General features: G+C 45.2%; 1 protein-coding gene and 1 long non-coding RNA gene across 7 annotated transcripts in view; one reads left to right on the top strand and one right to left on the bottom strand.

Annotated features, from left to right (window-relative positions):
* Window positions 1-27,577, top strand: part of LOC137630674 (uncharacterized) — a 109,826-nt gene that overhangs the window by 78,628 nt on the left and 3,621 nt on the right. The window contains exon 2 of the long non-coding RNA XR_011041757.1: window positions 18,943-19,180. This is a non-coding gene — a long non-coding RNA (uncharacterized lncRNA). The remainder of the gene's footprint in view (window positions 1-18,942; window positions 19,181-27,577) is intronic.
* Window positions 16,167-27,577, bottom strand: part of Orct (Organic cation transporter) — a 105,458-nt gene continuing 94,047 nt past the window's right edge. For all 6 annotated transcript variants that reach the window (XM_068362284.1, XM_068362289.1, XM_068362287.1 and 3 more), the window contains one exon: window positions 16,167-18,177. In XM_068362284.1, the coding sequence (XP_068218385.1) occupies window positions 18,009-18,177 (169 nt within the window). In that variant the 3' untranslated portion in view covers window positions 16,167-18,008. The remainder of the gene's footprint in view (window positions 18,178-27,577) is intronic.

Below are 27,577 nucleotides of genomic sequence, written 5' to 3'. Positions count from 1 at the left end.
GTGTATTTGCAAGAAGAAATGCGCCTTTCAGTCTCGGCAGTGAAAGGCTATCGCTCAGCCTTAAGTCTTGCCTTCAGGCTCAAAGGAGTGGACATTTCTTCTTCGCTGGAACTTTCCCTACTCATACGAAGTTATGAACTTACCTGCCCTCAGTCGAAAGTGAGACCTCCTCCATGGAACGTGGTTCGAGTTCTCAGGTCTCTCAAGAGACCTCCCTTCGAACCATTACGCCAGGCTTCAGATCGCCACCTGACTTGGAAGACGGTGTTCCTACTTGCTTTGGCTTCGGCCAAGTGAGTCGGTGAACTTCATGGTCTTTCGTATGACATCGCCCATTCAAGGGGATGGGGGGAGGTAACGTTCAGCTTCGTCCCTGGGTTTGTTGCCAAGACTCAGAATCCGGGAGTGCCGAAACTCGGTTTGACTCTTCCCGGATTTTGAGTCTTCGTTCTGTAACAGATGACCCAGACCATCTCCTACTGTGCCCAGTAAGGAGTCTGAGGCTCTATCTTAAGAGAACAGCTGCAGTTTGTCCTCACGTGCAGGCATTGTTTGTAAGCACTGGGAGGACAAAGAGGAGGGTTACCAAAAATACTATCTCAGCTTGGATTCGTAGGGTAATCCATCTGTTCCTTAATCCTGACCCTCCTCCGTCATGTCGCCCTAGAGCACATGATGTCAGGGGCGTAGCTACGTCCCTGGCCTTCAAAAAGAACTACTCAGTGACGCAGGTTCTACAAGCAGGGGTGTGGAAGCGTCAGACGACCTTCACAGCCCACTACCTGCAAGACGTGACCCACAGGAGTCTCTATACGTTTTCTATCGGCCCCGTGGTGGTTGCACAACAGCTGGTTTAAACCTCAGGCTCCTTAAAGGACAAGTAGCAGAAGGTTGAGGGCATTGTTACCCGGTTTTAGTCTGCATGAATGAAAAGGTATGTCTGGCCCTTATTCTTTTCTTCATCCTCCCCTCTCTTGGGGAAAGCAGCATCCTGGGTTCTCTGCACAGCTGACCTCAAACCTCTGCAGGTAAACCATGTTCCCTTGTGTTCCTAGTATTAAGCTAATACTGTCACGTCCCCATACCCTGACGAGGTGGTATTGGGAGAGTCCTAGCCTAAAGTTTCCCTCTAAAGGACTTCAGGTCAACCTCCTAGGACGAGTCACACTTTATTCCTTCACACACAGCTTATGTAGGCCGCAGCCCTTGCAGAGCAAGGTGCTAGCGAGGTGCAGGGACTCCTTATTGTTGAGTGCTGACCCTCAGATACTGAGTCCCCGGGTAGAAAGCCAAAAGCCAGTAATGGCTGGGGACTTACCACCCTACCTAAGGGTTGAGTCACCCATATCAAATACTGTAGCGTGGTTTGTATTTCAGTTACGGAACAAATGACAAATTCGGAGATAATTTGTATTTTTCAATATTTAACTTAGCCGGTGATTATAATAGCTGCAACTCTGTTGCCCGACAGACAACTCTAAGGTAAAAACTCGCCAGCGATCGCTACACAGGTTGCGGGTGTGCCCAACAGCGCCATCTGTCGTCCAGATACCCAGTACTCAATGTAAACAAAGACTCAATTTTCTCTCTGTCGTGCTATCAACAAGACGTACTTACTCGCTGTTGCTAAACTGGAGTTTTTTCAATATTTAACTTAGCCGGTGATTATAATAGCTGCAACTCTGTTGCCCGACAGACAACTCTAAGGTAAAAACTCGCCAGCGATCGCTACACAGGTTGCGGGTGTGCCCAACAGCGCCATCTGTCGTCCAGATACCCAGTACTCAATGTAAACAAAGACTCAATTTTCTCTCTGTCGTGCTATCGACAAGACGTACTTACTCGCTGTTGCTAAACTGGAGTTTTTTCACAACTAATTGGTGAAGTACTTTATTCTAGTTTTGAGCTTTCGCTGTGCAGGGTTTCTCTTCACACAAATCCTTGAACTCTTTTTGATAACGGATTCTTTGTTGATGACTTTTTGATAGTTTTTTGAATTTCCCTTTGACCAATTCAAATGGCTGACCCTTCACAAGTCCCAAAATTTAGGAAGTGTAATGCTAGGGACTGTTCAAGGCGTCTTCCGAAGGCTTCTATCGACCCTCACACTGTTTGTTCCAATTGTCGGGATAAAACCTGTCAATTGGAAGATCGGTGTGAGGAGTGCGTTGGGCTTTCGGAATTCGATTTTATCGAATTCCAAAAGTATACACGTAGGCTAGAGAGAGATAGAGTTAGGAGAAGTTCTTCTCGTTCTGTTGATATATCCTCTCCTCATGCCCCACAACCTATTCCTTCCCCTGTAGTGGTTGCTCCTAACCCCCCTCCTGCCACTCAGGAACCTTCGATGGCTGATATGATGTGTGCCATCCAGGCTCTGGGTGAGAGAGTTGAGTCCCTTGCTAGTGACCGTAATCAGCTCATGGCGGATGTGAAGGAGCTTAAGTGCAAAAGTGCAGTGGGAAGTGCTAAAGTGCCGAGTGATAGTGTTGTGGATAGTGTTGCGCTTGAGGGTTCGTCTGTTCGTGCCTGTCGTCCTCCTAGTCCGGGACCTCTTGCAAGCTCCCAAGTCCAGGGGAGAAGCAATGTCGTACGACAAATGGGTTCGAGAGGCTTTAATCAGCGAACAGACGTTCCCTCCGTGGTATCGGGCGTATCTACCCAAGATCGCCCCTGCCTAACTAAGACGAGAGACCCCATTTATACCTCGTCTTCGGAAGGTGTTTCTCGCAAGAAACCCTGAACCAAGGTCTCACGACCGTTTAAAGCGCAAGTCGGTCCCTTCCGCACAAGTCCAACGGCCCAGTTGTAGCCACTGGGTCAGTTCGGACTCGCTGCCGTCATCCGATGACTGCTCACCGCCTAAGAGAGGCAAAGCGGTACCGCTTCAGACAGTTACACCGTCTGTCGCCGCACCTGCTCCTGTAGACCCTAAGTGGTCTCTACTGCAAGACATGCAGTCTAAACTAACGTCTCTTATGCAGGACTTTCGCTGAGGTAACCTTCTCACGCACACCAGTTGAGAGAGTTCCGCCACCCATGCGTTCCAGTGTGATCTGCCAGCCGCATGTTGACGTTCAGCGACGCACGGAGGTCTCCGTTGACGTTCGTGAGGTTCAACAACCGTCAGAGTTGTTTTGTTTTGACGCGGTGCGTCAACCTCCGCAACCCAGTGTGGTTGCCACTGCTCACCCACATCAGTCCAGACAGTCTGGAGTAGACGCTGTGCGTCCCCGCGCTGCTATGGTTGTTGCCAGCTCACAGACTGGGCAACAGTTCCATGACGTTGCGTCCGGCTCAGTCACGCATGCACCCGTGCGACCGGACTCAGCTAACCAGCCGTTACCCACTCCGTTGCCGTTCCCTCATCAGTTATCGGATGAGGGACTTTCTGATGATGATGTTGCTGCACACGTAGATGAACCGCATTCAGAACTGGACGAGCCTAAGTCTACGCAACCCTCTTTGGACTTTAGGAAAGTTTTTGCCCTTTTCAAAGAGATGTTTCCGGACCAGTTTGTTTCTGTGGCTCCGCGTTCTCCTCCGTCAGAGTTTGTGTTAGGCATGCCGTCAACCACTCCTGCCTTTACTAGACTCGTCCTCGCCCGCTCGTCCAAGAGAGCTTTGCGAGTGATAGGAGAATGGCTGCAGTCCAAGAAGAGTTTAGGGAAGACAGCTTTTACGTTTCCCCCTGCTAGACTCTCTTCTAGATCGAGCGTCTGGTACGCCACGGGAGAAGTTCTCGGCTTGGGAGTTCCTGCCTCTGCCCAGGGCGACTTCTCAAGTCTTGTAGACTCTCCCCGCCGCCTTGCCAAGAGACGCTCGAAGATATGTTGGTCATCTTCGGACCTGGACCACCTTTTGAAAGGTATCTTTAGAGCCTTCGAAGTTTTTAACTTCTTAGACTGGTGTCTAGGAGCTCTAAGCAGAAAGATCTCTCCGACAGAGAAGGAGACTTCCTTGCTCATTATGTCCTGCATGGCCAAGGCCGTACGTGATGGGTCTAATGAGCTTGCTGCATCATTTGTGTCCGGAGTCCTTAAGAAGCGTGAAAACCTATGCTCATTCCTTTCAGCTGGAGTTACGCCATGCCAGAGATCCGAACTTCTGTTTGCTCCTCTTTCCAAGTGCCTTTTCCCAGAAGACCTGATTAAGGAAATTGCCGCTTCTTTGATACAGAAGGACACTCATGATCTTGTTGCGTCCTCCGCTCGCAAAGCCACCCCTTTGCCTACCTTGTCAGCTAGACCAAGGATGGACACTCCAGCGTCCCGTTTTATTCCGCCCTTTCGTGGCAGAGCCTCCAGCAGAGGAGGTGCTCGTGCCGAAGGGAAACGAGGAAAGAAGAAAGGAACCAAGTCCTTTAAGGGCAGAGTCTGACTGCCAGCTTCTTCAGACAGCAGTGGGAGCCAGACTCAAGAACTTCTGGCAGACCTGGGAAAAGAGAGGCGCAGATGCACAATCTGTGAAGTTGCTCAGAGAAGGGTACAAGATCCCGTTTGTACGGAAACCCCCTCTAGCAACGTCTCCCATCGATCTCTCTCCCAGGTACAGAGAGGAAGACAAGAGACGAGCCTTGAAACAGGAAGTGTCTCTTTTACTAGAGAAGGGAGCGGTGGTCAAAGTCTCGGACCATCAAACCCCGGGATTCTACAACCGACTCTTCTTGGTGTCAAAGAAGACAGGAGGGTGGAGGCCGGTGCTAGACGTCAGTGCTCTGAATGTCTTTGTCACAAAGCAGACGTTCTCCATGGAGACCACAAAGTCGATCCTAGCAGCGGTCAGAAGGGAAGACTGGATGGTCTCTTTAGACCTAAGGGACGCCTACTTCCACGTCCCCATCCACCCGGACTCCCAACCTTTTCTGAGATTCGTTTTCGAAAAGGTTGTCTACCAGTTTCATGCCCTGTGCTTTGGCCTAAGCACAGCTCTTCTTGTGTTTACGAGGCTGATGAGGAATGTAGCCAAATTCCTTCATTTAGCGGACATCCGAGCCTCCCTCTATTTGGACGACTGGCTTCTCAGAGCTTCTTCCAGTCGTCGCTGTCTGAAGGATCTAAAGTGGACTCTAGATCTGACCAAGGAATTGGGTCTCCTTGTCAATATGGAAAAGTCACAACTGGTCCCATCCCAAACTATCGTGTATTTAGGGATGGAGATTCACAGTCTAGCTTTTTGGGCTTTTCCGTCGGCCCCCAGAACAAGCCAAGCCCAGTTATGCATCCAGAACATGCTGAAGAAGGAACAATGTTCAGTCAGGAAGTGGATGAGTCTGATAGGGACGCTATCATCCCTGGAACAGTTCGTGTCATTAGGAAAACTACACCTCCGTCCTCTTCAATACCACCTAGCATTTCATTGGAAAAAGGACAAGACGCTAGAAGCGGTCTCGATCCCCATTTCCAAGAAGGTGAAGTCTTGCCTGACTTGGTGGAAGGACAGTATCAGCCTAAGAGAGGGTCTTCCCCTGGCTGTTCAGACTCCCAACCACGTTCTCTTCTCGGACGCATCGGACGTAGGCTGGGGCGCGACATTAGACGGTCGGGAATGTTCGGGAATATGGAACTCGAGTCAAAGGACAATGCATATCAACTGCAAGGAGCTACTGGCAGTACATCTGGCCTTGAAAAGCTTCAGGTCTCTCCTTCAAGGCAAAGTGGTGGAGGTGAACTCGGACAACACCACTGCTTTGGCGTACATCTCCAAGCAAGGAGGGACCCACTCACTGACGTTGTAGGAGATCGCATGGGACCTGCTCATCTGGTCAAAAGGTCAAAACATATCGCTAGTAATGAGGTTCATCCAAGGCAACTTGAATGTCATGGCAGATTGTCTCAGTCGGAAGGGGCAAGTAATTCCAACAGAATGGACCCTCCACAAGGATGTATGCAAGAGACTTTGGGCCACTTGGGGCCAACCAACCATAGATCTCTTTGCAACCTCGATGACCAAGAGGCTCCCAATATATTGCTCACCAATCCCGGACCCAGCAGCAATTCATATAGATGCCTTTCTCCTAGATTGGTCACATCTAGATCTATACGCATTCCCACCGTTCAAGATTGTCAACAAGGTACTGCAGAAGTTCGCCTCTCACGAAGGGACAAGGTTGACGCTAGTTGCTCCCCTCTGGCCCGCGAGAGAATGGTTCACCGAGGTACTTCGATGGCTAGTAGACGTTCCCAGAACTCTTCCTCTAAGGGTGGACCTTCTACGTCAGCCACACGTAAAGAAGGTACACCAAAGCCTCCACGCTCTTCGTCTGACTGCCTTCAGACTATCGAAAGACTCTCGAGAGCTAGAGGCTTTTCGAAGGAGGCAGCCAGGGCGATTGCTAGAGCAAGGAGAACATCCACCCTTAGAGTCTACCAATCGAAGTGGGAAGTCTTCCGAAACTGGTGCAAGTCAGTATCTGTATCCTCGACCAGTACCTCTGTAACTCAAATAGCTGACTTCCTCTTATACCTGAGGAAAGAACGATCACTTTCAGCTCCCACTATCAAGGGTTACAGAAGCATGTTGGCATCAGTCTTCCGTCACAGAGGCTTAGATCTTTCCAACAATAAAGATCTACAGGACCTCCTTAAGTCTTTTGAGACCACGAAGGAGCGTCGTTTGGTTACGCCTGGTTGGAATTTAGACGTGGTACTAAGATTCCTCATGTCAGACAGGTTCGAGCCGCTACAATCAGCCTCCCTGAAAGATCTCACCTTAAAGACTCATTTCCTGGTATGCTTAGCCACAGCTAAAAGAGTCAGTGAGATTCATGCCTTCAGCAAGAACATCGGATTTTCGTCAGAAAAGGCTACATGTTCACTACAACTTGGTTTTCTAGCCAAAAACGAGCTACCTTCTCGACCTTGGCCGAAATCGTTCGATATTCCCAGCTTATCGAATATGGTAGGCAATGAACTAGAAAGAGTCTTATGCCCTGTGAGAGCTCTTAAGTTCTATTTAAAACGAACTAAACCTTTACGAGGCCTTTCTGAAGCTTTATGGTGTTCAGTTAAGAAACCATCTTTGCCTATGTCAAAGAATGCTTTATCCTATTTTGTCAGACTGTTAATACGAGAAGCTCATTCCCATCTGAGTGAGGAAGACCAAGCATTGCTGAAGGTAAGGACACACGAAGTTAGAGCTGTCGCAACTTCCGTGGCCTTTAAACAAAATAGATCTCTGCGAAGTATAATGGACGCAACCTATTGGAGAAGCAAGTCAGTGTTCGCGTCTTTTTATCTTAAGGATGTCCAGTCTCTTTACGAGGACTGCTACACACTGGGACCATTCGTAGCAGCGAGTGCAGTAGTGGGTGAGGGCTCAACCACTACAATTCCCTAATTCCATAACCTTTTAATCTTTCTCTTGAAATGTTTTTATTGTTGTTTTTTGGGTTGTCCGGAAGGCTAAGAAGCCTTTCGCATCCTGGTTGATTTGGCGGGTGGTCAAAGTCATTTCTTGAGAGCGCCTAGATTAGGGGTTTTGATGAGGTCCTGTTGTATGGGTTGCAACCCTTGATACTTCAGATCCTAGGGGTCGATCAGCATCCTAAGAGGATCGCGAGGCTCCGTAAGGAAGACGTACTTAAAAAGGCAGAGTAATTGTTCAAGTCGACTTCCTTACCAGGTACCTATTTATTTTGTTTTTGTTATTTTGATAACTTCTAAAATGAAATAAAAACTCTTAGCTCATAATAATGTAAACATATATTGCTGGTCTCTACCCACCCCCCTGGGTGTGAATCAGCTATTATAATCACCGGCTAAGTTAAATATTGAAAAATTTTATTTTGATAATAAAATAGATTTTTGAATATACTTACCCGGTGATTTTAAATTAAAGGACCCTCCCTTCCTCCCCAATAGAGACGCAGTGGAACGAGGAGAAAATTGAGTCTTTGTTTACATTGAGTACTGGGTATCTGGACGACAGATGGCGCTGTTGGGTACACCCGCAACCTGTGTAGCGATCGCTGGCGAGTTTTTACCTTAGAGTTGTCTGTCGGGCAACAGAGTTGCAGCTATTATAATCACCGGGTAAGTATATTCAAAAATTTATTTTATTATCAAAATAACATTTTTCACAACTAATTGGTGAAGTACTTTATTCTAGTTTTGAGCTTTCGCTGTGCAGGGTTTCTCTTCACACAAATCCTTGAACTCTTTTTGATAACGGATTCTTTGTTGATGACTTTTTGATAGTTTTTTGAATTTCCCTTTGACCAATTCAAAATGGCTGACCCTTCACAAGTCCCAAAATTTAGGAAGTGTAATGCTAGGGACTGTTCAAGGCGTCTTCCGAAGGCTTCTATCGACCCTCACACTGTTTGTTCCAATTGTCGGGATAAAACCTGTCAATTGGAAGATCGGTGTGAGGAGTGCGTTGGGCTTTCGGAATTCGATTTTATCGAATTCCAAAAGTATACACGTAGGCTAGAGAGAGATAGAGTTAGGAGAAGTTCTTCTCGTTCTGTTGATATATCCTCTCCTCATGCCCCACAACCTATTCCTTCCCCTGTAGTGGTTGCTCCTAACCCCCCTCCTCGCACTCAGGAACCTTCGATGGCTGATATGATGCGTGCCATCCAGGCTCTGGGTGAGAGAGTTGAGTCCCTTGCTAGTGACCGTAATCAGCTCATGGCGGATGTGAAGGAGCTTAAGTGCAAAAGTGCAGTGGGAAGTGCTAAAGTGCCGAGTGATAGTGTTGTGGATAGTGTTGCGCTTGAGGGTTCGTCTGTTCGTGCCTGTCGTCCTCCTAGTCCGGGACCTCTTGCAAGCTCCCAAGTCCAGGGGAGAAGCAATGTCGTACGACAAATGGGTTCGAGAGGCTTTAATCAGCGAACAGACGTTCCCTCCGTGGTATCGGGCGTATCTACCCAAGATCGCTCCTGCCTAACTAAGACGAGAGAGCCCATTTATACCTCGTCTTCGGAAGGTGTTTCTCGCAAGAAACCCTGGACCAAGGTCTCACGACCGTTAAAGCGCAAGTCGGTCCCTTCCGCACAAGTCCAACGGCCCAGTTGTAGCCACTGGGTCAGTTCGGACTCGCTGCCGTCATCCGATGACTGCTCACCGCCTAAGAGAGGCAAAGCGGTACCGCTTCAGACAGTTACACCGTCTGTCGCCGCACCTGCTCCTGTAGACCCTAAGTGGTCTCTACTGCAAGACATGCAGTCTAAACTAACGTCTCTTATGCAGGACTTTCGTGCGGAGAAGGTTGCTGCCGCACCAGCTAGTGCAGCTCCTTGCCTACAACCGCCCACACGATCGGTTGTGCGTCCTGTGGACGCTGAGGTAACCTTCTCACGCACACCAGTTGAGAGAGTTCCGCCACCCATGCGTTCCAGTGTGATCTGCCAGCCGCATGTTGACGTTCAGCGACGCACGGAGGTCTCCGTTGACGTTCGTGAGGTTCAACAACCGTCAGAGTTGTTTTGTTTTGACGCGGTGCGTCAACCTCCGCAACCCAGTGTGGTTGCCACTGCTCACCCACATCAGTCCAGACAGTCTGGAGTAGACGCTGTGCGTCCCCGCGCTGCTATGGTTGTTGCCAGCTCACAGACTGGGCAACAGTTCCATGACGTTGCGTCCGGCTCAGTCACGCATGCACCCGTGCGACCGGACTCAGCTAACCAGCCGTTACCCACTCCGTTGCCGTTCCCTCATCAGTTATCGGATGAGGGACTTTCTGATGATGATGTTGCTGCACACGTAGATGAACCGCATTCAGAACTGGACGAGCCTAAGTCTACGCAACCCTCTTTGGACTTTAGGAAAGTTTTTGCCCTTTTCAAAGAGATGTTTCCGGACCAGTTTGTTTCTGTGGCTCCGCGTTCTCCTCCGTCAGAGTTTGTGTTAGGCATGCCGTCAACCACTCCTGCCTTTACTAGACTCGTCCTCGCCCGCTCGTCCAAGAGAGCTTTGCGAGTGATAGGAGAATGGCTGCAGTCCAAGAAGAGTTTAGGGAAGACAGCTTTTACGTTTCCCCCTGCTAGACTCTCTTCTAGATCGAGCGTCTGGTAGGCCACGGGAGAAGTTCTCGGCTTGGGAGTTCCTGCCTCTGCCCAGGGCGACTTCTCAAGTCTTGTAGACTCTCCCCGCCGCCTTGCCAAGAGACGCTCGAAGATATGTTGGTCATCTTCGGACCTGGACCACCTTTTGAAAGGTATCTTTAGAGCCTTCGAAGTTTTTAACTTCTTAGACTGGTGTCTAGGAGCTCTAAGCAGAAAGATCTCTCCGACAGAGAAGGAGACTTCCTTGCTCATTATGTCCTGCATGGACAAGGCCGTACGTGATGGGTCTAATGAGCTTGCTGCATCATTTGTGTCCGGAGTCCTTAAGAAGCGTGAAAACCTATGCTCATTCCTTTCAGCTGGAGTTACGCCATGCCAGAGATCCGAACTTCTGTTTGCTCCTCTTTCCAAGTGCCTTTTCCCAGAAGACCTGATTAAGGAAATTGCCGCTTCTTTGATACAGAAGGACACTCATGATCTTGTTGCGTCCTCCGCTCGCAAAGCCACCCCTTTGCCTACCTTGTCAGCTAGACCAAGGATGGACACTCCAGCGTCCCGTTTTATTCCGCCCTTTCGTGGCAGAGCCTCCAGCAGAGGAGGTGCTCGTGCCGAAGGGAAACGAGGAAAGAAGAAAGGAACCAAGTCCTTTAAGGGCAGAGTCTGACTGCCAGCTTCTTCAGACAGCAGTGGGAGCCAGACTCAAGAACTTCTGGCAGACCTGGGAAAAGAGAGGCGCAGATGCACAATCTGTGAAGTTGCTCAGAGAAGGGTACAAGATCCCGTTTGTACGGAAACCCCCTCTAGCAACGTCTCCCATCGATCTCTCTCCCAGGTACAGAGAGGAAGACAAGAGACGAGCCTTGAAACAGGAAGTGTCTCTTTTACTAGAGAAGGGAGCGGTGGTCAAAGTCTCGGACCATCAAACCCCGGGATTCTACAACCGACTCTTCTTGGTGTCAAAGAAGACAGGAGGGTGGAGGCCGGTGCTAGACGTCAGTGCTCTGAATGTCTTTGTCACAAAGCAGACGTTCTCCATGGAGACCACAAAGTCGGTTCTAGCAGCGGTCAGAAGGGAAGACTGGATGGTCTCTTTAGACCTAAGGGACGCCTACTTCCACGTCCCCATCCACCTGGACTCCCAACCTTTTCTGAGATTCGTGTTCGAAAAGGTTGTCTACCAGTTTCAAGCCCTGTGCTTTGGCCTAAGCACAGCTCCTCTTGTGTTTACGAGGCTGATGAGGAATGTAGCCAAATTTCTTCATTTAGCGGACATCCGAGCCTCCCTCTATTTGGACGACTGGCTTCTCAGAGCTTCTTCCAGTCGTCGCTGTCTGAAGGATCTAAAGTGGACTCTAGATCTGACCAAGGAATTGGGTCTCCTTGTCAATATGGAAAAGTCACAACTGGTCCCATCCCAAACTATCGTGTATTTAGGGATGGAGATTCACAGTCTAGCTTTTCGGGCTTTTCCGTCGGCCCCCAGAACAAGCCAAGCCCAGTTATGCATCCAGAACATGCTGAAGAAGGAACAATGTTCAGTCAGGAAGTGGATGAGTCTGATAGGGACGCTATCATCCCTGGAACAGTTCGTGTCATTAGGAAGACTACACCTCCGTCCTCTTCAATACCACCTAGCATTTCATTGGAAAAAGGACAAGACGCTAGAAGCGGTCTCGATCCCCATTTCCGAGAAGGTGAAGTCTTGCCTGACTTGGTGGAAGGACAGTATCAGCCTAAGAGAGGGTCTTCCCCTGGCTGTTCAGACTCCCAACCACGTTCTCTTCTCGGACGCATCGGACATAGGCTGGGGCGCGACATTAGACGGTCGGGAATGTTCGGGAATATGGAACTCGAGTCAAAGGACAATGCATATCAACTGCAAGGAGCTACTGGCAGTACATCTGGCCTTGAAAAGCTTCAGGTCTCTCCTTCAAGGCAAAGTGGTGGAGGTGAACTCGGACAACACCACTGCTTTGGCGTACATCTCCAAGCAAGGAGGGACCCACTCACTGACGTTGTAGGAGATCGCATGGGACCTGCTCATCTGGTCAAAAGGTCAAAACATATCGCTAGTAACGAGGTTCATCCAAGGCAACTTGAATGTCATGGCAGATTGTCTCAGTCGGAAGGGGCAAGTAATTCCAACAGAATGGACCCTCCACAAGGATGTATGCAAGAGACTTTGGGCCACTTGGGGCCAACCAACCATAGATCTCTTTGCAACCTCGATGACCAAGAGGCTCCCAATATATTGCTCACCAATCCCGGACCCAGCAGCAATTCATATAGATGCCTTTCTCCTAGATTGGTCACATCTAGATCTATACGCATTCCCACCGTTCAAGATTGTCAACAAGGTACTGCAGAAGTTCGCCTCTCACGAAGGGACAAGGTTGACGCTAGTTGCTCCCCTCTGGCCCGCGAGAGAATGGTTCACCGAGGTACTTCGATGGCTAGTAGACGTTCCCAGAACTCTTCCTCTAAGGGTGGACCTTCTACGTCAGCCACACGTAAAGAAGGTACACCAAAGCCTCCACGCTCTTCGTCTGACTGCCTTCAGACTATCGAAAGACTCTCGAGAGCTAGAGGCTTTTCGAAGGAGGCAGCCAGGGCGATTGCTAGAGCAAGGAGAACATCCACCCTTAGAGTCTACCAATCGAAGTGGGAAGTCTTCCGAAACTGGTGCAAGTCAGTATCTGTATCCTCGACCAGTACCTCTGTAACTCAAATAGCTGACTTCCTCTTATACCTGAGGAAAGAACAATCACTTTCAGCTCCCACTATCAAGGGTTACAGAAGCATGTTGGCATCAGTCTTCCGTCACAGAGGCTTAGATCTTTCCAACAATAAAGATCTACAGGACCTCCTTAAGTCTTTTGAGACCACGAAGGAGCGTCGTTTGGTTACGCCTGGTTGGAATTTAGACGTATTACTAAGATTCCTCATGTCAGACAGGTTCGAGCCGCTACAATCAGCCTCCCTGAAAGATCTCACCTTAAAGACTCTTTTCCTGGTATGCTTAGCCACAGCTAAAAGAGTCAGTGAGATTCATGCCTTCAGCAAGAACATCGGATTTTCGTCAGAAAAGGCTACATGTTCACTACAACTTGGTTTTCTAGCAAAAACGAGCTACCTTCTCGACCTTGGCCGAAATCGTTTGATATTCCCAGCTTATCGAATATGGTAGGCAATGAACTAGAAAGAGTCTTATGCCCTGTGAGAGCTCTTAAGTTCTATTTAAAACGAACTAAACCTTTACGAGGCCTTTCTGAAGCTTTATGGTGTTCAGTTAAGAAACCATCTTTGCCTATGTCAAAGAATGCTTTATCCTATTTTGTCAGACTGTTAATACGAGAAGCTCATTCCCATCTGAGTGAGGAAGACCAAGCATTGCTGAAGGTAAGGACACACGAAGTTAGAGCTGTCGCAACTTCCGTGGCCTTTAAACAAAATAGATCTCTGCGAAGTATAATGGACGCAACCTATTGGAGAAGCAAGTCAGTGTTCGCGTCTTTTTATCTTAAGGATGTCCAGTCTCTTTACGAGGACTGCTACACACTGGGACCATTCGTAGCAGCGAGTGCAGTAGTGGGTGAGGGCTCAACCACTACAATTCCCTAATTCCATAACCTTTTAATCTTTCTCTTGAAATGTTTTTATTGTTGTTTTTTGGGTTGTCCGGAAGGCTAAGAAGCCTTTCGCATCCTGGTTGATTTGGCGGGTGGTCAAAGTCATTTCTTGAGAGCGCCTAGATTAGGGGTTTTGATGAGGTCCTGTTGTATGGGTTGCAACCCTTGATACTTCAGATCCTAGGGGTCGATCAGCATCCTAAGAGGATCGCGAGGCTCCGTAAGGAAGACGTACTTAAAAAGGCAGAGTAATTGTTCAAGTCGACTTCCTTACCAGGTACCTATTTATTTTGTTTTTGTTATTTTGATAACTTCTAAAATGAAATAAAAACTCTTAGCTCATAATAATGTAAACATATATTGCTGGTCTCTACCCACCCCCCTGAGTTTGAATCAGCTATTATAATCACCGGCTAAGTTAACTATTGAAAAATGTTATTTTGATAATAAAATAGATTTTTGAATATACTTACCCGGTGATTATAAATTAAAGGACCCTCCCTTCCTCCCCAATAGAGACGCAGTGGAACGAGGAGAAAATTGAGTCTTTGTTTACATTGAGTACTGGGTATCTGGACGACAGATGGCGCTGTTGGGCACACCCGCAACCTGTGTAGCGATCGCTGGCGAGTTTTTATCCTAGAGTTGTCTGTCGGGCAACAGAGTTGCAGCTATTATAATCACCGGGTAAGTATATTCAAAAATTTATTTTATTATCAAAATAACATTTTTCCTGCATTTTCAATGCGAGACGATCCCAGCTGCAATGAAAGTGGTTTGTCGATGAGCAAGTGGGTGGTCGGTCCTTCCTCACGACTGTTATGTAATTAGTGGCTGGTTGTTGCCGCCTTGTTAAATCTTTTAACTGCTGTATTCCAACTTTGCTGTTGTCGTTCTCCTATGTAAAGGACTCAGGTTTGTATAGTTAGGGAAAAATACTAATCACTGTACTTCCAAGTTTGTCATATATTTTAATTGAGGAAGAGGGAGGTCAAGAGAAAATGGAAAGTAATTATTACAACTATTAAATACTGAGAATGAGTGTGAAGAACTGGAAAATGTTCCTCCAGTAGAAGGACCAATAGCAAGCATCAGTGGTAAATGTCAAGAATGCTATAAAGAAAAGAAAAGTAAATACAGTTGCAGGAAAGTCAGAGGTAACAAGAGAAATGAATAAGGCATTGGGAAATCTAGGTAAAAAGTGTTTGCACACACTATTGTAAAAGATTTAAGATGTATAGGAAATGCCACATTTTCCCAACACTTATAGGCAGGTCTGCATTTCTGCCTTTGGTATGGGTAAGCATGCACACACAAACACATCCACACATTCTGAGAAGAGAAAGATAGTGTATTAAAAAAGCCAAGTTCCAGGAAAAGCTGGTTGCACATTAATGGCTGCAGGAACCAAAGAAACTGTTCAGTGTACCGGTAACTGCAAACATTCATTATAAGTTTTAACTGTGGAGTTCTCCAACTGTGCTGGATTATTCTCCTATTAAAGGCCGAAGGTTTGTATTCTTGTAGCAAACAAATAAATTATTAGCAGACAGTAACTTAGGAGTTCAGTTTTCTTAAAAATAATAAACATCTTTATCAATTTCATTCAGTTTCAGAATGTATGTCTGTAGTAAAAGTATCACATTGCTCAAAATCGATAAGTTTACTAGCATGTTGAATACTCCAAGCTTGACACTCATGACAAGCAATAATCATGAACCACACGATACTGTAGAATGCTTTTACATTTTTTTTTTTTTTTGGTACCATTAACAGTTTTTCCCTTTACCTCATTTATTTTCTCGAAGCACACAAGTCTACTGGTTGATAAGCAAACAACTAAGAGATAACTGTAAGGACCGTAGTACTGGTCAACTATAACTGGTTCAGCTATTTGCTGCCTTAATGATGATAAAGCCATTGTGGCATGCAGATTAAGATTTAATGTACCAAAACTACGAGCGTCTCTATGAAAGTTCTAAACTAAACTCCAGTTGCTGCATACATGGCTTCTTCAATTTTTATACAGTACTACCCTTTTTTAAGGATATGTTAGCACCAGGAAAGAATGATACATAATTATTTTGAATATAACATTTAATTTTAGCCTTTTCATAAAACTAATACTGTGAAAAAAACAGCAGGTACTATCACAAATCCTCTTAACCCAGTCTTATGCAAGTGTTCTATTCTTGCTTTATGACCACTCACGTAAGTATATATAAAATGACATTGAAAAGCAATAGAAGTGAACAGTTGCATATGTTGAAAAAGAATCTTTTATGTTCCAGAACCTTAATGGATGTGTAAATAAAATGATGTTAATGTTGTAGTTTATGATTAGTCATACAAATTATTTTTAAAATGTCAATGAAAACCATGAGAGAAGTAAAGAAGTTGATACACGTTACAGGAGATTTTCTCGTTCCAAAATTTCTAGTTATTGATTTAGCACAGCTTGCTTTTTCCCTGTAGAGGAATACAACTCATTGTGTCTTACACGGTACCTTTGCAATGTCCTCGTAGTCTTCCTTCTGCATTATTTTCTGCTATGTACCTTTTATTCATTCCAATTTTCTCTCCCTCCCCAAAAAGTTTTTACTTTACCTTTCTTCAGTTTTAACCTCTCATTTAAGAATTAATGTATTATCTAGACTGTAATATACATATGTACTTTTCATTTTTTGTATTATGTAAGTGTACTTGTTCATATGAAATTAGTCTTGTAATGTAATTCTATATTACATTTTACATATTGCATACTGTATTCATGCAATGTCCTGATTATAGTTTTGGAAATCTGGAAGACATTTGTTCATACTACAGCCGTACATTTGCTATTGTTGCAACTTATTTATGCATACTGTTTATTTATCTTTGAAATCTTCATGAGGTTTTGAAAGAGATTCTATTGTTGATTTTAAAAATATTTAGCTTGTTGGAACTAATGACAGATTCAAGATGCTTTAAATTTAACCAAATATGTTATGAAATTATAAAAGAATGATTAAGTTACAAATCCTGTCATATCTACAGTAAGTTGTTCCGTAACTGAAATAAAAACCCACGCTATTTATTAGGGGTATTACTTTCATGGAAGCTGAAAGGACCTGCCATTAATATTTAGCGAGGCTTAACTACCCATCCCGCTAGTTAGTGGGAGGGGGTACTTAGCTACCCCTCCCACTCACACACTTGTGAATGAGCCCACTTTGCTTTTTGCTTGGGTGGTGAACGGTCGTTGCTGCTCTTCAGACTCACCAAATATTTGGACTGCCATAAATGCATTTTGTGCTTTCTCTGTTTCAATGTGTGTGTGTTGACTTCTGCTGACTATGCGTACCTGCCCTGGACTTAAAGGCCGGCTCTGCGGTACCTTCATGTCTGCTGATGACACCAATCCCCATACCTTTGTCCCTTCTGCAGAGGTCAAAGGAATGATAGTGGTAACAAGTGTAATGAGTGTCGGGAGTGGTCTTCCCCCCATTGGGAAAGGTTTGGTTGCTGGTGGAGGAAGAAGTCTAAGCGGGATTCTTCTCCTTCAAAGTTTTCTTCGAAACAGAGAAAACCCAAGGCTTCTTCTTCCACTTCCCAACCTTTCTCCGAAGCTCCTGTCTGTTCGGTCTCTTCCGAGAGACGGTCGAGTAGTAGTGCAGGCCCTTTAACGCCTAGTCAACCTTGGTCCTCGATAGACGTCGGAGTCCATGACTCTTTCTCCTTATATATAGTTTAGGTTTGTATTCCAGTTACAGAACAAATGACAAATTCAGAGATAATTTATGCTTTTCCTAACGATACAAACTTTTAGCTATTTATACAAACTTCCCCGCCAGCCCTATCACCCTTTAAATCCTACCTCCAAGTAAAGTGAGCTCATTCACAGGTGTGTGAATGGGAGGGGTAGCTAACTACCCCCTCCCCTCCCTCTTAACTTGCAGGATGGGTAGTTAACCCTGGCTAAATTTGAATGGCTTGTCCTTTCAGCTTCACTGAAAGTAATACTCCTAATAAATAGCTAAAGGTTTATATCATTAGGAAAAATACAAATTATCTCTGAACCTGTCATTTTTCAGCATAAATTTCAAATGTCACATTAAAGAAACAAGAACTAAGTACTGTACAGTTTAGAGTAAGGCTTTTTATGGATGAATGATACAATTACAGACTTGTTTCCTTCAAAGAAAGGTTTTTGATACATAAAAGTACAGTAGGTTCCTTTACAAATACCTCTACAGTATGCTCAAGTGCAGAGATTTCCCTTTGAGCCACCAGCAAGAAAATGTGTAAATCACAGAATAAAACATACCTGAGGCAAAAATAATATTTTATATAAATGGTTAAAGTAATATGCCTTAAATCTATATTTTATATTAGGTTCTGTTGTCTTCTAACATTGGCTCCGTTGCCTTGTCTTGAGATTCAAAGTTTTCATGTGGGGGCGGTTTTTCATCTAAGGGTGTTTTCACAGCCTCCTCCGTCAGAGCCTGTACTTGCTCTGCTTCGGCCATCACAGCTGCGTCATCTTGCTCCCTCGTACTTCTGTAATGATAAGTTTAAATTTTTAAAAGAAAACTAACCTTGTTTGAGTTAATTTTAGTAATAGGTTTTCCTTAAATTTCTGCTTTTTCTTTTTATGAAAAAATTGAAAAGGTGCATTTCAGGAAGATGATGAATGTATAGTCATATTAATGGTAATACTATATACAAATTACAAAACCATTTTATTTATACAGTAACTGGTTTTGTAAAAATGCTTTAGGTTATTGACTTAATGCTAAATATGTACTTTTAATGCATATCAGGGAGACTTAAGAACTTTTCCATTAGAAGGAGGGTATCCTGTACTGCCTGTCAAATACTTTATTTTGATTAAAATATCCTAAATATTTCCTTATCCACAGGATGTCTGTATATGCATCGCAGTGTTTTTAGTTCATGATTATATCATTAGTAATTAATTTTATCATTACTGTGTTGTTATAATGGTTTCTGGATGAGGGTTGAGATGTATTGGTATTATATTTATGAATCTGCAGTTATTGGTTTAATAAGTTTAATGCAACTGGCTTATGATTGACAGTGTTCTTACATTAATACACATTACATACATTCATTTTATAATAACTAATGGGCCCATTTTGTGTATACATTTACACAGTTTCTGCAGTATTTTTTATCACAAAAACACATACTAATTTATAAAACTGACATAATCATTCCTGTGATCTTTCCTGGATATTGATGATGTTTGGTTATGTTCTCATGGCCATAAAGGAACTCCCTTGAATTAGTTTTTTCTTGCAGAATGATTGATCCCAAGACCTCATCTATTATAATTAGAGCACGTGTTGTCAAGCACTACAAGGATACTTACTGAGTTAAGACATGCTTTACTAACAAGAAGAGGAGTGCAAAGTAAGAGGATTATGCAACTTTGCTTTTTTGTTGGAAAATTAACCATTCATCTCATAAGTGTCCCTCTTTGATTGCATCTGATGTTCTGACCCTTTAAGTGTTGAGCTACAATCACCTTCCAACTGAGGTATGTAGCTAGCCCAAGTGGGTAATTTTCATGAGGGTTAATTAAAGGAATTGATAAAATGTAAAAACAAGGTCTTTATTACACATAATGTATTTTTTTTTATATAATACCTATCAGTCAAATTAAAGTATTGTATGACCACATCTTGGTCTGTGACAATGTTTAGACTCTCAGGCTAATGTTGACAAGAGAACAATCCTGTGATTCTATTGCCACTTTTACTCTCGTATCCATTCACTAGCAACTTCAAAAACTGTGTAGGCAAAGCATACAGATGCGAGATTTGCAGGGTTGAATGAGGCCACCATGAGTATGGTACAGTATTTAGGTTTTTATGAAAAACCCATTTGTTCCATTACTAAATACAAACCAATGTGATTTACAAGGGATATTACTTTTGGCAAAACTGAAAGACAAGCCTCAAGACTTTTAACAAGGGTTAAAAATCCACCTGCTAGTTAGCAGAGGGTTGGGGGTAGTTGCTACCCCACTCACTCACACACCTGGGCTGAGAACCCACTTTGCTTTTGGCTTTGGTGATCAGACGTTGCCAATCTTCCCCATCTCAATTATTGACTTGCCATTACTAACTAATTGCTTTTTATTTTTATTTTCAGTGTTTGTGCTCTTTCCTTGGACGTCCTCATGCGGACTTGCCCGAGACCTGGGGGCTGCTCCTGCGGGACTTTCATGTCTTCCTTGGATATTGACCCGCATTTGCTGTGTCCTTCCTGCCATGGGCGGCGTTGTTACCAGGACAACACCTGCCCTGAATGCTGGGAGTGGTCTGCCTCCTAGTGGGAGAAGTATAGGCGTCGGCGTAAGAAGAAGTCCAAAAGGGATTCTTCACCTTTGGGGTCTTCCTCGAAGTTGAAGAAACCAAGAACTTCTTTGACCCCTGACCTCTTTCCAAAGCTCCTGTTCGATTGCTCTCCCCCGGAAAACGATCGAACAGAAGAGTAGACCAGTTAAAACCAGGTCAACCTTGGGTCTCGAGGGACGGTGCTGCTCCCCCTAGAGAAGCCCCTCCTGCCTGGGTGAGACTTGTTCTTTCTCAGATTTGTTCCAGGTGTTTCTTGTCTGTTGCTTTTATAGTCCATGTTTTAGAACCATTCAATACTACACTCCATATGAAACTCTCTACAAACCTTTTCTTCAGTTCCACTTTCAGTTTTCCCATTATTGTTCACCTCTCTCTCAAAAGCTACCTTACCATAGGCTATTCTGCTCTTAATCTCTTTTCTCCAGGTTCCTTCTTGTGTTATAATATTTCCCAAGTACTTGAAATGATTGACTTCCTACACAGATTCATCTCAAATCTGCATGTTTATTAAAGGTTCTTGTTTTCTTGCCGTTCTCATTACCTTGGTCTTAGATATATTTATTTTCATTCCATACTTTTGTGGCATCCTATTTATCTTTTTTCAATATTTAACTTAGCCGGTGATTATATAGCTGCAACTCTGTTGCTCGACAGACAACTCTACGGAAAAACTCGCCAGCGATCGCTACACAGGTTGCGGGTGTGCCCAACAGCGCCATCTGTCGACCAGATACCCAGCTCTCAATGTAAACAAAGACTCAATTTTCTCTCTGTCGAGGTGTCGACAAGACGTACTTTACTCGCTGTTGCTTAACTGGAGTTTTTCACATCTATTTGGTGAAGTACTATATTCTAGTTTTGAGCTTTCGCTATGCAGGTGTTTTATCTTCATCTTAAATCTTGAACTCGTTTTGGATAGATTTAATTATGGTGACAAAGAGAGTATGGACTTTCTTTCACTTTTAAATGGCCGACCCTTCCCTTAGACGGAAGTGTGTTTAGGCTTTTAGTAATTATCTTATCACGTTATAGATTTTCCTCTATATATTTTATATCTCTCCGCCTTTATTAGGCCTCTTCGATTAACTTTCCATTTATTATAAACATATAAAAATAAATTTTAATGTTTTGTTTATATGCGACCTTTCCTGAGAGTAGGCGGTCCTAACTTGGAAACCGAAGTTAATCAACGTTGAGCCCTTTATATCGTAATTAGCTTTTAAAGAGCTAAGGATTTAAAACTTTTTAAATGTAATATTTTATGAAAGAATTTCTTTGATAGTCTTCGTACTGTTTTCAAAGATGAACTAACGTTTAGTTTATTTATGCTACGCAGTTGTTGACGTTCAGGACGTTCAACATGCGCTCTATCGTTACGATAGAGAGAGAGTGTATCACGGTTTCACTTTGCAGTAAGAGTAAATCGATTCTGACGTTTTGTTCATTCTTTCTTAGCTTAAATGTTTTAAATTCTATTTTAAAGGAACTTTTTATTTGAAAAACCTTTCAGTTTTTTCCTTTAGTCAAATAACATGTTTTTTTGACGAAATATAATTGGGCTCTTCTCTTAGGTGCGAAATCAAGAGAGAAAGAGAGAGAGAGATAGAGACGGAGGGAGAGAGAGGAGAGAAAACGTTCCGTTCAAGCGGGTAACGTTGTTCTCGAGTTACTCTCGTCCCTAGTCGCTGTACGGGGAGGAAGGATAAAACGTTTTTAGTTTTTTATTTTCGTCCCCAGGCTATGTGCGGTGAGAGATTGAAAACGTAGTTTATATGAACTAGCGTTTAGTCTCTTTCCCAGCCACTGATTTTTTTATCTTAAAATATGTTTTCTGTTTTTTGCTGGTATTAATGAGCTTGCATTATACGACTGATTTCGCAATTACTACCTTTTAATGAAGGGTAGAATTGCGTGTTTCAGGTAGAAATCAGTAAAAGTTTCGATTTCAGTGAAATAAGTGCAAAACAGAAAATCGAAGTGATAAAGTGATATGCGCAAAGTGTTACAGTGTTGCGTCCGAGGGTTCGTCTGTTCGTGCCTGTCGTTCACCTAGTCCGGGACCTCTTGCATGCTCCCAAGCCCAGGGGAGAAGTAATGTCAAACGACTTATGGGTTCGAGAGGCCTTGATCAACGAACAGACGTTTTCCCTCTATGGTATCGGGTGTATCTTACCAAGATCTCCCCTACCATAAGACGAGAGAGACGTTGTTTCTCCTCGTCATCCGAAGGCTTTTCGCATAAGAAACCTGTCACAAAGTTTCGAAGCCCTTAAGCGAAAGTCAGTCCTTTCAGGACAGGTCCAGCGTCCTGGTTACAACCATTAGGACAGCTCTGACCCTATGCAGTCATCGGATAACTGCTCGCCGCCTAACAAAAGCGTCACACAGACTCCGAGTCTTTTTTTGTTGGCAAAGTGTTGCGGTCACAGACGTTACCCTCGTCTCTTACCACAACCATTTTCGTTGATCCTTAATGGGTTGTATGGCAAGACATGCAGTATATGCTTGCCTCCCTTATGGAAGACTATTCTGCCGATTAGTCCGTTGAGTCTAGCCGTTTATCTCATCGATATCCTGGCTTTCAGCCAACCTAACGTTCCTTTGTGCTTACTGTTGACGTTGGCGTAGCTTAGTCACGTCAGTCAGGTTGTTTAGAACCACACTCGATGCGGTCTCGTGTGGTTTTTCAGCCGCATTTGGACGTTAGGCCACTTGCTGATGCTCCTGTTGACGTTCAAGACGTTCACTAACAATCGGAGTTGACTTGTTTTGACGCTGTGCGTCAACCTCCGCATTCTAGAGTTGTTTTGACTGCTCAGTCTAGGCAGTCAAAGCAGTCTCGAGTGGACGCTGTGCGTCCTCACGCTCCTGTTGTGGTTGACAGTTCAGTTGTTGACAGTTCACAGACTGTCAAGGAGTTACATGACGTTGCGTTCTGGTCCGCTACTAATGCACCAGTGAGTGTGGACTCTGCTTGTAAAGCATTGCCACCACGGTAGGTCTCTCCCTTGCTTGAGACTCAGCTTTTATCGGACAAGGTTCCTGTAGATGAGGAAGTTGCTGTTCCCCCTCCTACTGATATTCCCTTGAGGACTCTGTCAGATGGAGAGGAGCCTAAAGCTGCTTAGCCCCCTATGGACTTTAATTAAATCATGATGATTTTTTTAAGGATCTTTGTCCGGATCTTTTTGTAACTGCTGCTCCTCGTTCGCCTAAACGTCAGAGCTTACACTAGGCCTAGCTACTTTGAAGCCGTTGTTTTTAAGCTAGTGCTCTCTCGCTCTCCTAGAGAGCTTTACGTTGCCTAGGCGACTGGTTTTTCACCAGGAGGAGTTTGGGGGATACAGCCTTTGCTTTCCCTTCTTTTAAACTGGTTTATAGAGCGAGAGTCTGATATGACACGAGAGAAGTTCTCGGCTTGGGAGTTCATGCCTCTGCCCAGATAGACTTCTCAATTCTCGTAGACTCTCCCTGGCGCCTGGCCAGGAGACGCTCCAAGTTTTTTACAGGTCAACTTCACAGCTGTTTTCGAGCCTTTGAAGTTTTGCTGTACAATTATGTCATGCTTAACAAGGCTTTCAGGGATGGTAAGCGGTACCGCCTCAGTCGCTAACCCCGTCTGTTGCCACACCTGCTCCCGTAGACCCTAAATGGGCTTTGCTGCAAGACATGCAGTCCAAGCTTGCGTCCTTGATAGAGGACTTTAATGCGGAGAAGGTTGCTACTGAACCTTCTGGCCAACAACCTTCCAACCGGTCGGTTGTGCGCCCTGTTGACGCTGAGGTAACCTACTCGCGTCTGCCAGTTGAGGTGGTTCCTCCACCGATGCGACCCAGTGTGGGTTGCCAGCCGCACGTTGACGTTAAGCGACGCTCGGAGGTGGTTGTTGACGTTCAGGACGTTCAACAACCAGCAGAGGTGACTTGTTTTGACGCAGTGCGTCAACCTCAGCAACCTGGTAGGGTGTTGACTGCACAACCCAGACGGTCTAGACAGTCTCGGGTTGACGCTGTGCTTCCTCGCGCACCCATGGTTGTTGACAGTTCACAGACTGTGCAGCAGTTCCATGATGTTGCGTCCGGCTCCGTCACGCATGCACCAGTGCGACCGGACTCAGCGAGCCAGACGTTGCCCACTCCGTTGCCGTTTCCTCATCAGTTTTCGGATGAGGACTTTAATGCGGAGAAGGTTGCTACTGAACCTTCTGGCCAACAACCTTCCAACCGGTCGGTTGTGCGCCCTGTTGACGCTGAGGTAACCTACTCGCGTCTGCCAGTTGAGGTGGTTCCTCCACCGATGCGACCCAGTGTGGGTTGCCAGCCGCACGTTGACGTTAAGCGACGCTCGGAGGTGGTTGTTGACGTTCAGGACGTTCAACAACCAGCAGAGGTGACTTGTTTTGACGCAGTGCGTCAACCTCAGCAACCTGGTAGGGTGTTGACTGCACAACCCAGACGGTCTAGACAGTCTCGGGTTGACGCTGTGCTTCCTCGCGCACCCATGGTTGTTGACAGTTCACAGACTGTGCAGCAGTTCCATGATGTTGCGTCCGGCTCCGTCACGCATGCACCAGTGCGACCGGACTCAGCGAGCCAGACGTTGCCCACTCCGTTGCCGTTTCCTCATCAGTTTTCGGATGAGGAACCCTCTGATGAGGACGTTGCTGAACAACAAGACGATCAGCCCCCAGAATAGATCAAGCCCTGCTATCCATCCAGAAGATGCTGAAGAAGGAACGCTGCTCAGTCAGGCTGTGGATGAGTCTGGTAGGGACGCTGTCATCCGTGGAACAATTTGTGTCACTAGGAAGACTACACCTCCGTCCTCTTCAATACCATCTAGCTTTTCACTGGAAAAAGGACAAGACGCTAGAAGCGGTCTCGATCCCGGTTTCCGAAAATATAAAGTCTTGTCTGACTTGGTGGAAGGACAATATCAACCTAAGAGAGGGTCTTCCCCTGGCTGTTCAGACTCCCAACCACGTTCTCTTCTCGGACGCATCGGACGTGGGCTGGGGCGCGACACTAGACGGTCGGGAATGCTCAGGACTGTGGAACTCGAGTCAGAGGAGCATGCATATCAACTGCAAGGAGCTGTTGGCAGTACATCTGGCCTTGAAAAGCTTCAAGTCTCTCCTTCGAGGCAAAGTGGTGGAAGTTAACTCGGACATCACCACGGCCTTGGCGTACATCTCCAAACAAGGAGGTACCCACTCACTGACGTTGTACGAGATCGCAAGGGACCTGCTCATCTGGTCAAAAGGTCAAGACATCTCCCTAGTAACGAGGTTCATCCAAGGCGACTTGAACGTCATAGCAGATTGTCTCAGTCGGAAAGGGCAAGTAATTCCAACCGAATGGACCCTCCACAAGGATGTGTGCAAGAGACTTTGGGCCACTTGGGGTAAAACCATCCATAGATCTCTTTGCAACCTCGCTGACCAAGAGGCTTCCAATCTATTGCTCTCCAGTCCCGGACCCAGCAGCAATACATATAGATGCTTTCCTCCTAGATTGGTCACATCTGGATCTCTACGCATTCCCACCGTTCAAGATTGTCAACAAGGTACTGCATAAGTTCGCCTCTCACGAAGGGACAAGGTTGACGTTAGTTGCTTCCCTCTGGCCCGCTAGAGAATGGTTCACCGAGATACTTCGATGGTTAGTAGACGTTCCCAGTAGTCTTCCTCTAAGGGTAGACCTTCTACATCAGCCACACGTAAAGAAGGTACTCCAAAGCCTCCACGCTCTTCGTCTGACTGCCTTCAGACTATCGAAAGACTCTCGAGAGCTAGAGGCTTTTCGAAGGAAGCAGCCAGTGCGATTGCCAGAGCAAGGAGAGCGTCTTCCATTAGAGTCTACCAATCGAAGTGGGAAGTCTTCCGAGACTGGTGCAAGTCCGTTTCTGTATCCTCGACCAGTACCTCTGTAGCTCAAATAGCTGTTTTTCTCTTATACCTGAGAAAAGGACGATCCCTTTCAGCTCCCACTATCAAGGGCTACAGAAGCATGTTGGCATCGGTCTTCCGGCATAGAGGCTTAGATCTTTCCAAACATAAAGATCTGCAAGACCTCCTTAAGTCTTTTGAGACCACCAAGGAGCGTCGTTTGGCTACCCCTGGATGGAATTTAGACGTGGTACTAAGATTCTTCATGTCAGACAGGTTGGAGCCGTTACAATCAGCCTCCCTGAAAGATCTCACTCTTAAGACTCTTTTCCTGGTATGCTTAGCCTCGGCTAAAAGAGTCAGTGAGATTCATGCCTTCAGCAAGAACATCGGATTTTCGTCAGAAAAAGCCACTTGTTCGCTACAACTTGGTTTTCTAGCCAAAAATGAGCTGCCTTCTCGGCCTTGGCCTAAATCTTTCGATATCCCCAGCTTATCGGAGATCGTAGGTAATGAACTAGGAAGAGTCTTATGCCCTGTTAGAGCTCTTAAGTTCTATTTAAAGCGTACTAAACCTTTACAAGGCCAATCTGAAGCTTTATGGTGTTCAGTTAAGAAACCATCCTTGCCTATGTCAAAGAATGCTTGGTCAGACTTTATCAGATTGTTAATACGAGAAGCTCATTCACATCTGAGTGAGGAAGACCGAACTTTGCTTAAGGTGAAGACGCACGAAGTTAGAGCTGTAACAACTTCCGTGGCCTTTAAGCAAAATATATCTCTGCAAAGTATAATGGACGCAACCTATTGGAGAAGCAAGTCAGTGTTCGCTTCATTTTACTTGAAAGATGTCCAGTCTCTTTACAAGAACTGCTACACACTGGGACCATTCGTAGCAGCGAGTGCAGTAGTGGGTGAGGGCTCAACCACTACAATTCCCTAATTCCTTATCCTTTTAATCTGTCTCTTGAAATGTTGTTTTTTTATGGGTTGTCCGGAAGGCTAAGAAGCCTTTCACATCCTGGTTGATTTGGCGGGTGGTCAAAGTCATTTCTTGAGAGCGCCTAGATTAGGGGTTTGATGAGGTCCTGTTGTATGGGTTGCAACCCTTGATACTTCAGATCCTAGGGGTTGATCAGCATCCTAAGAGGATCGCGAGGCTCCGTAAGGAAGACATACTTAAAAGGCAGAGTAATTGTTCAAGTCGACTTCCTTACCAGGTACCTATTTATTTTGTTTTTGTTATTTTGATAACTTCTAAAATGAAATAAAAAAAAACTCTTAGCTCATAAAAGTGTAAACATATATTACTGGTCTCTACCCACCATCCTGGGTGTGAATCAGCTATATAATCACCGGCTAAGTTAAATATTGAAAAATGTTATTTTGATTATAAAATAAATTTTTGAATATACTTACCCGGTGATTATAAATTAAATGACCCTCCCTTCCTCCCCAATAGAGACGCAGTGGGACGAGGAGAAAATTGAGTCTTTGTTTACATTGAGAGCTGGGTATCTGGTCGACAGATGGCGCTGTTGGGCACACCCGCAACCTGTGTAGCGATCGCTGGCGAGTTTTTCCGTAGAGTTGTCTGTCGAGCAACAGAGTTGCAGCTATATAATCACCGGGTAAGTATATTCAAAAATTTATTTTATAATCAAAATAACATATTTATCATCCTCTG

Source organism: Palaemon carinicauda, chromosome 38 (assembly GCF_036898095.1).
Source record: "Palaemon carinicauda isolate YSFRI2023 chromosome 38, ASM3689809v2, whole genome shotgun sequence".
NCBI classification, from domain to species: domain Eukaryota; kingdom Metazoa; phylum Arthropoda; class Malacostraca; order Decapoda; family Palaemonidae; genus Palaemon; species Palaemon carinicauda.
The sequence above is the reverse complement of the archived record's forward strand: the minus strand, read 5'-3'. Positions and strand labels throughout refer to the sequence as shown.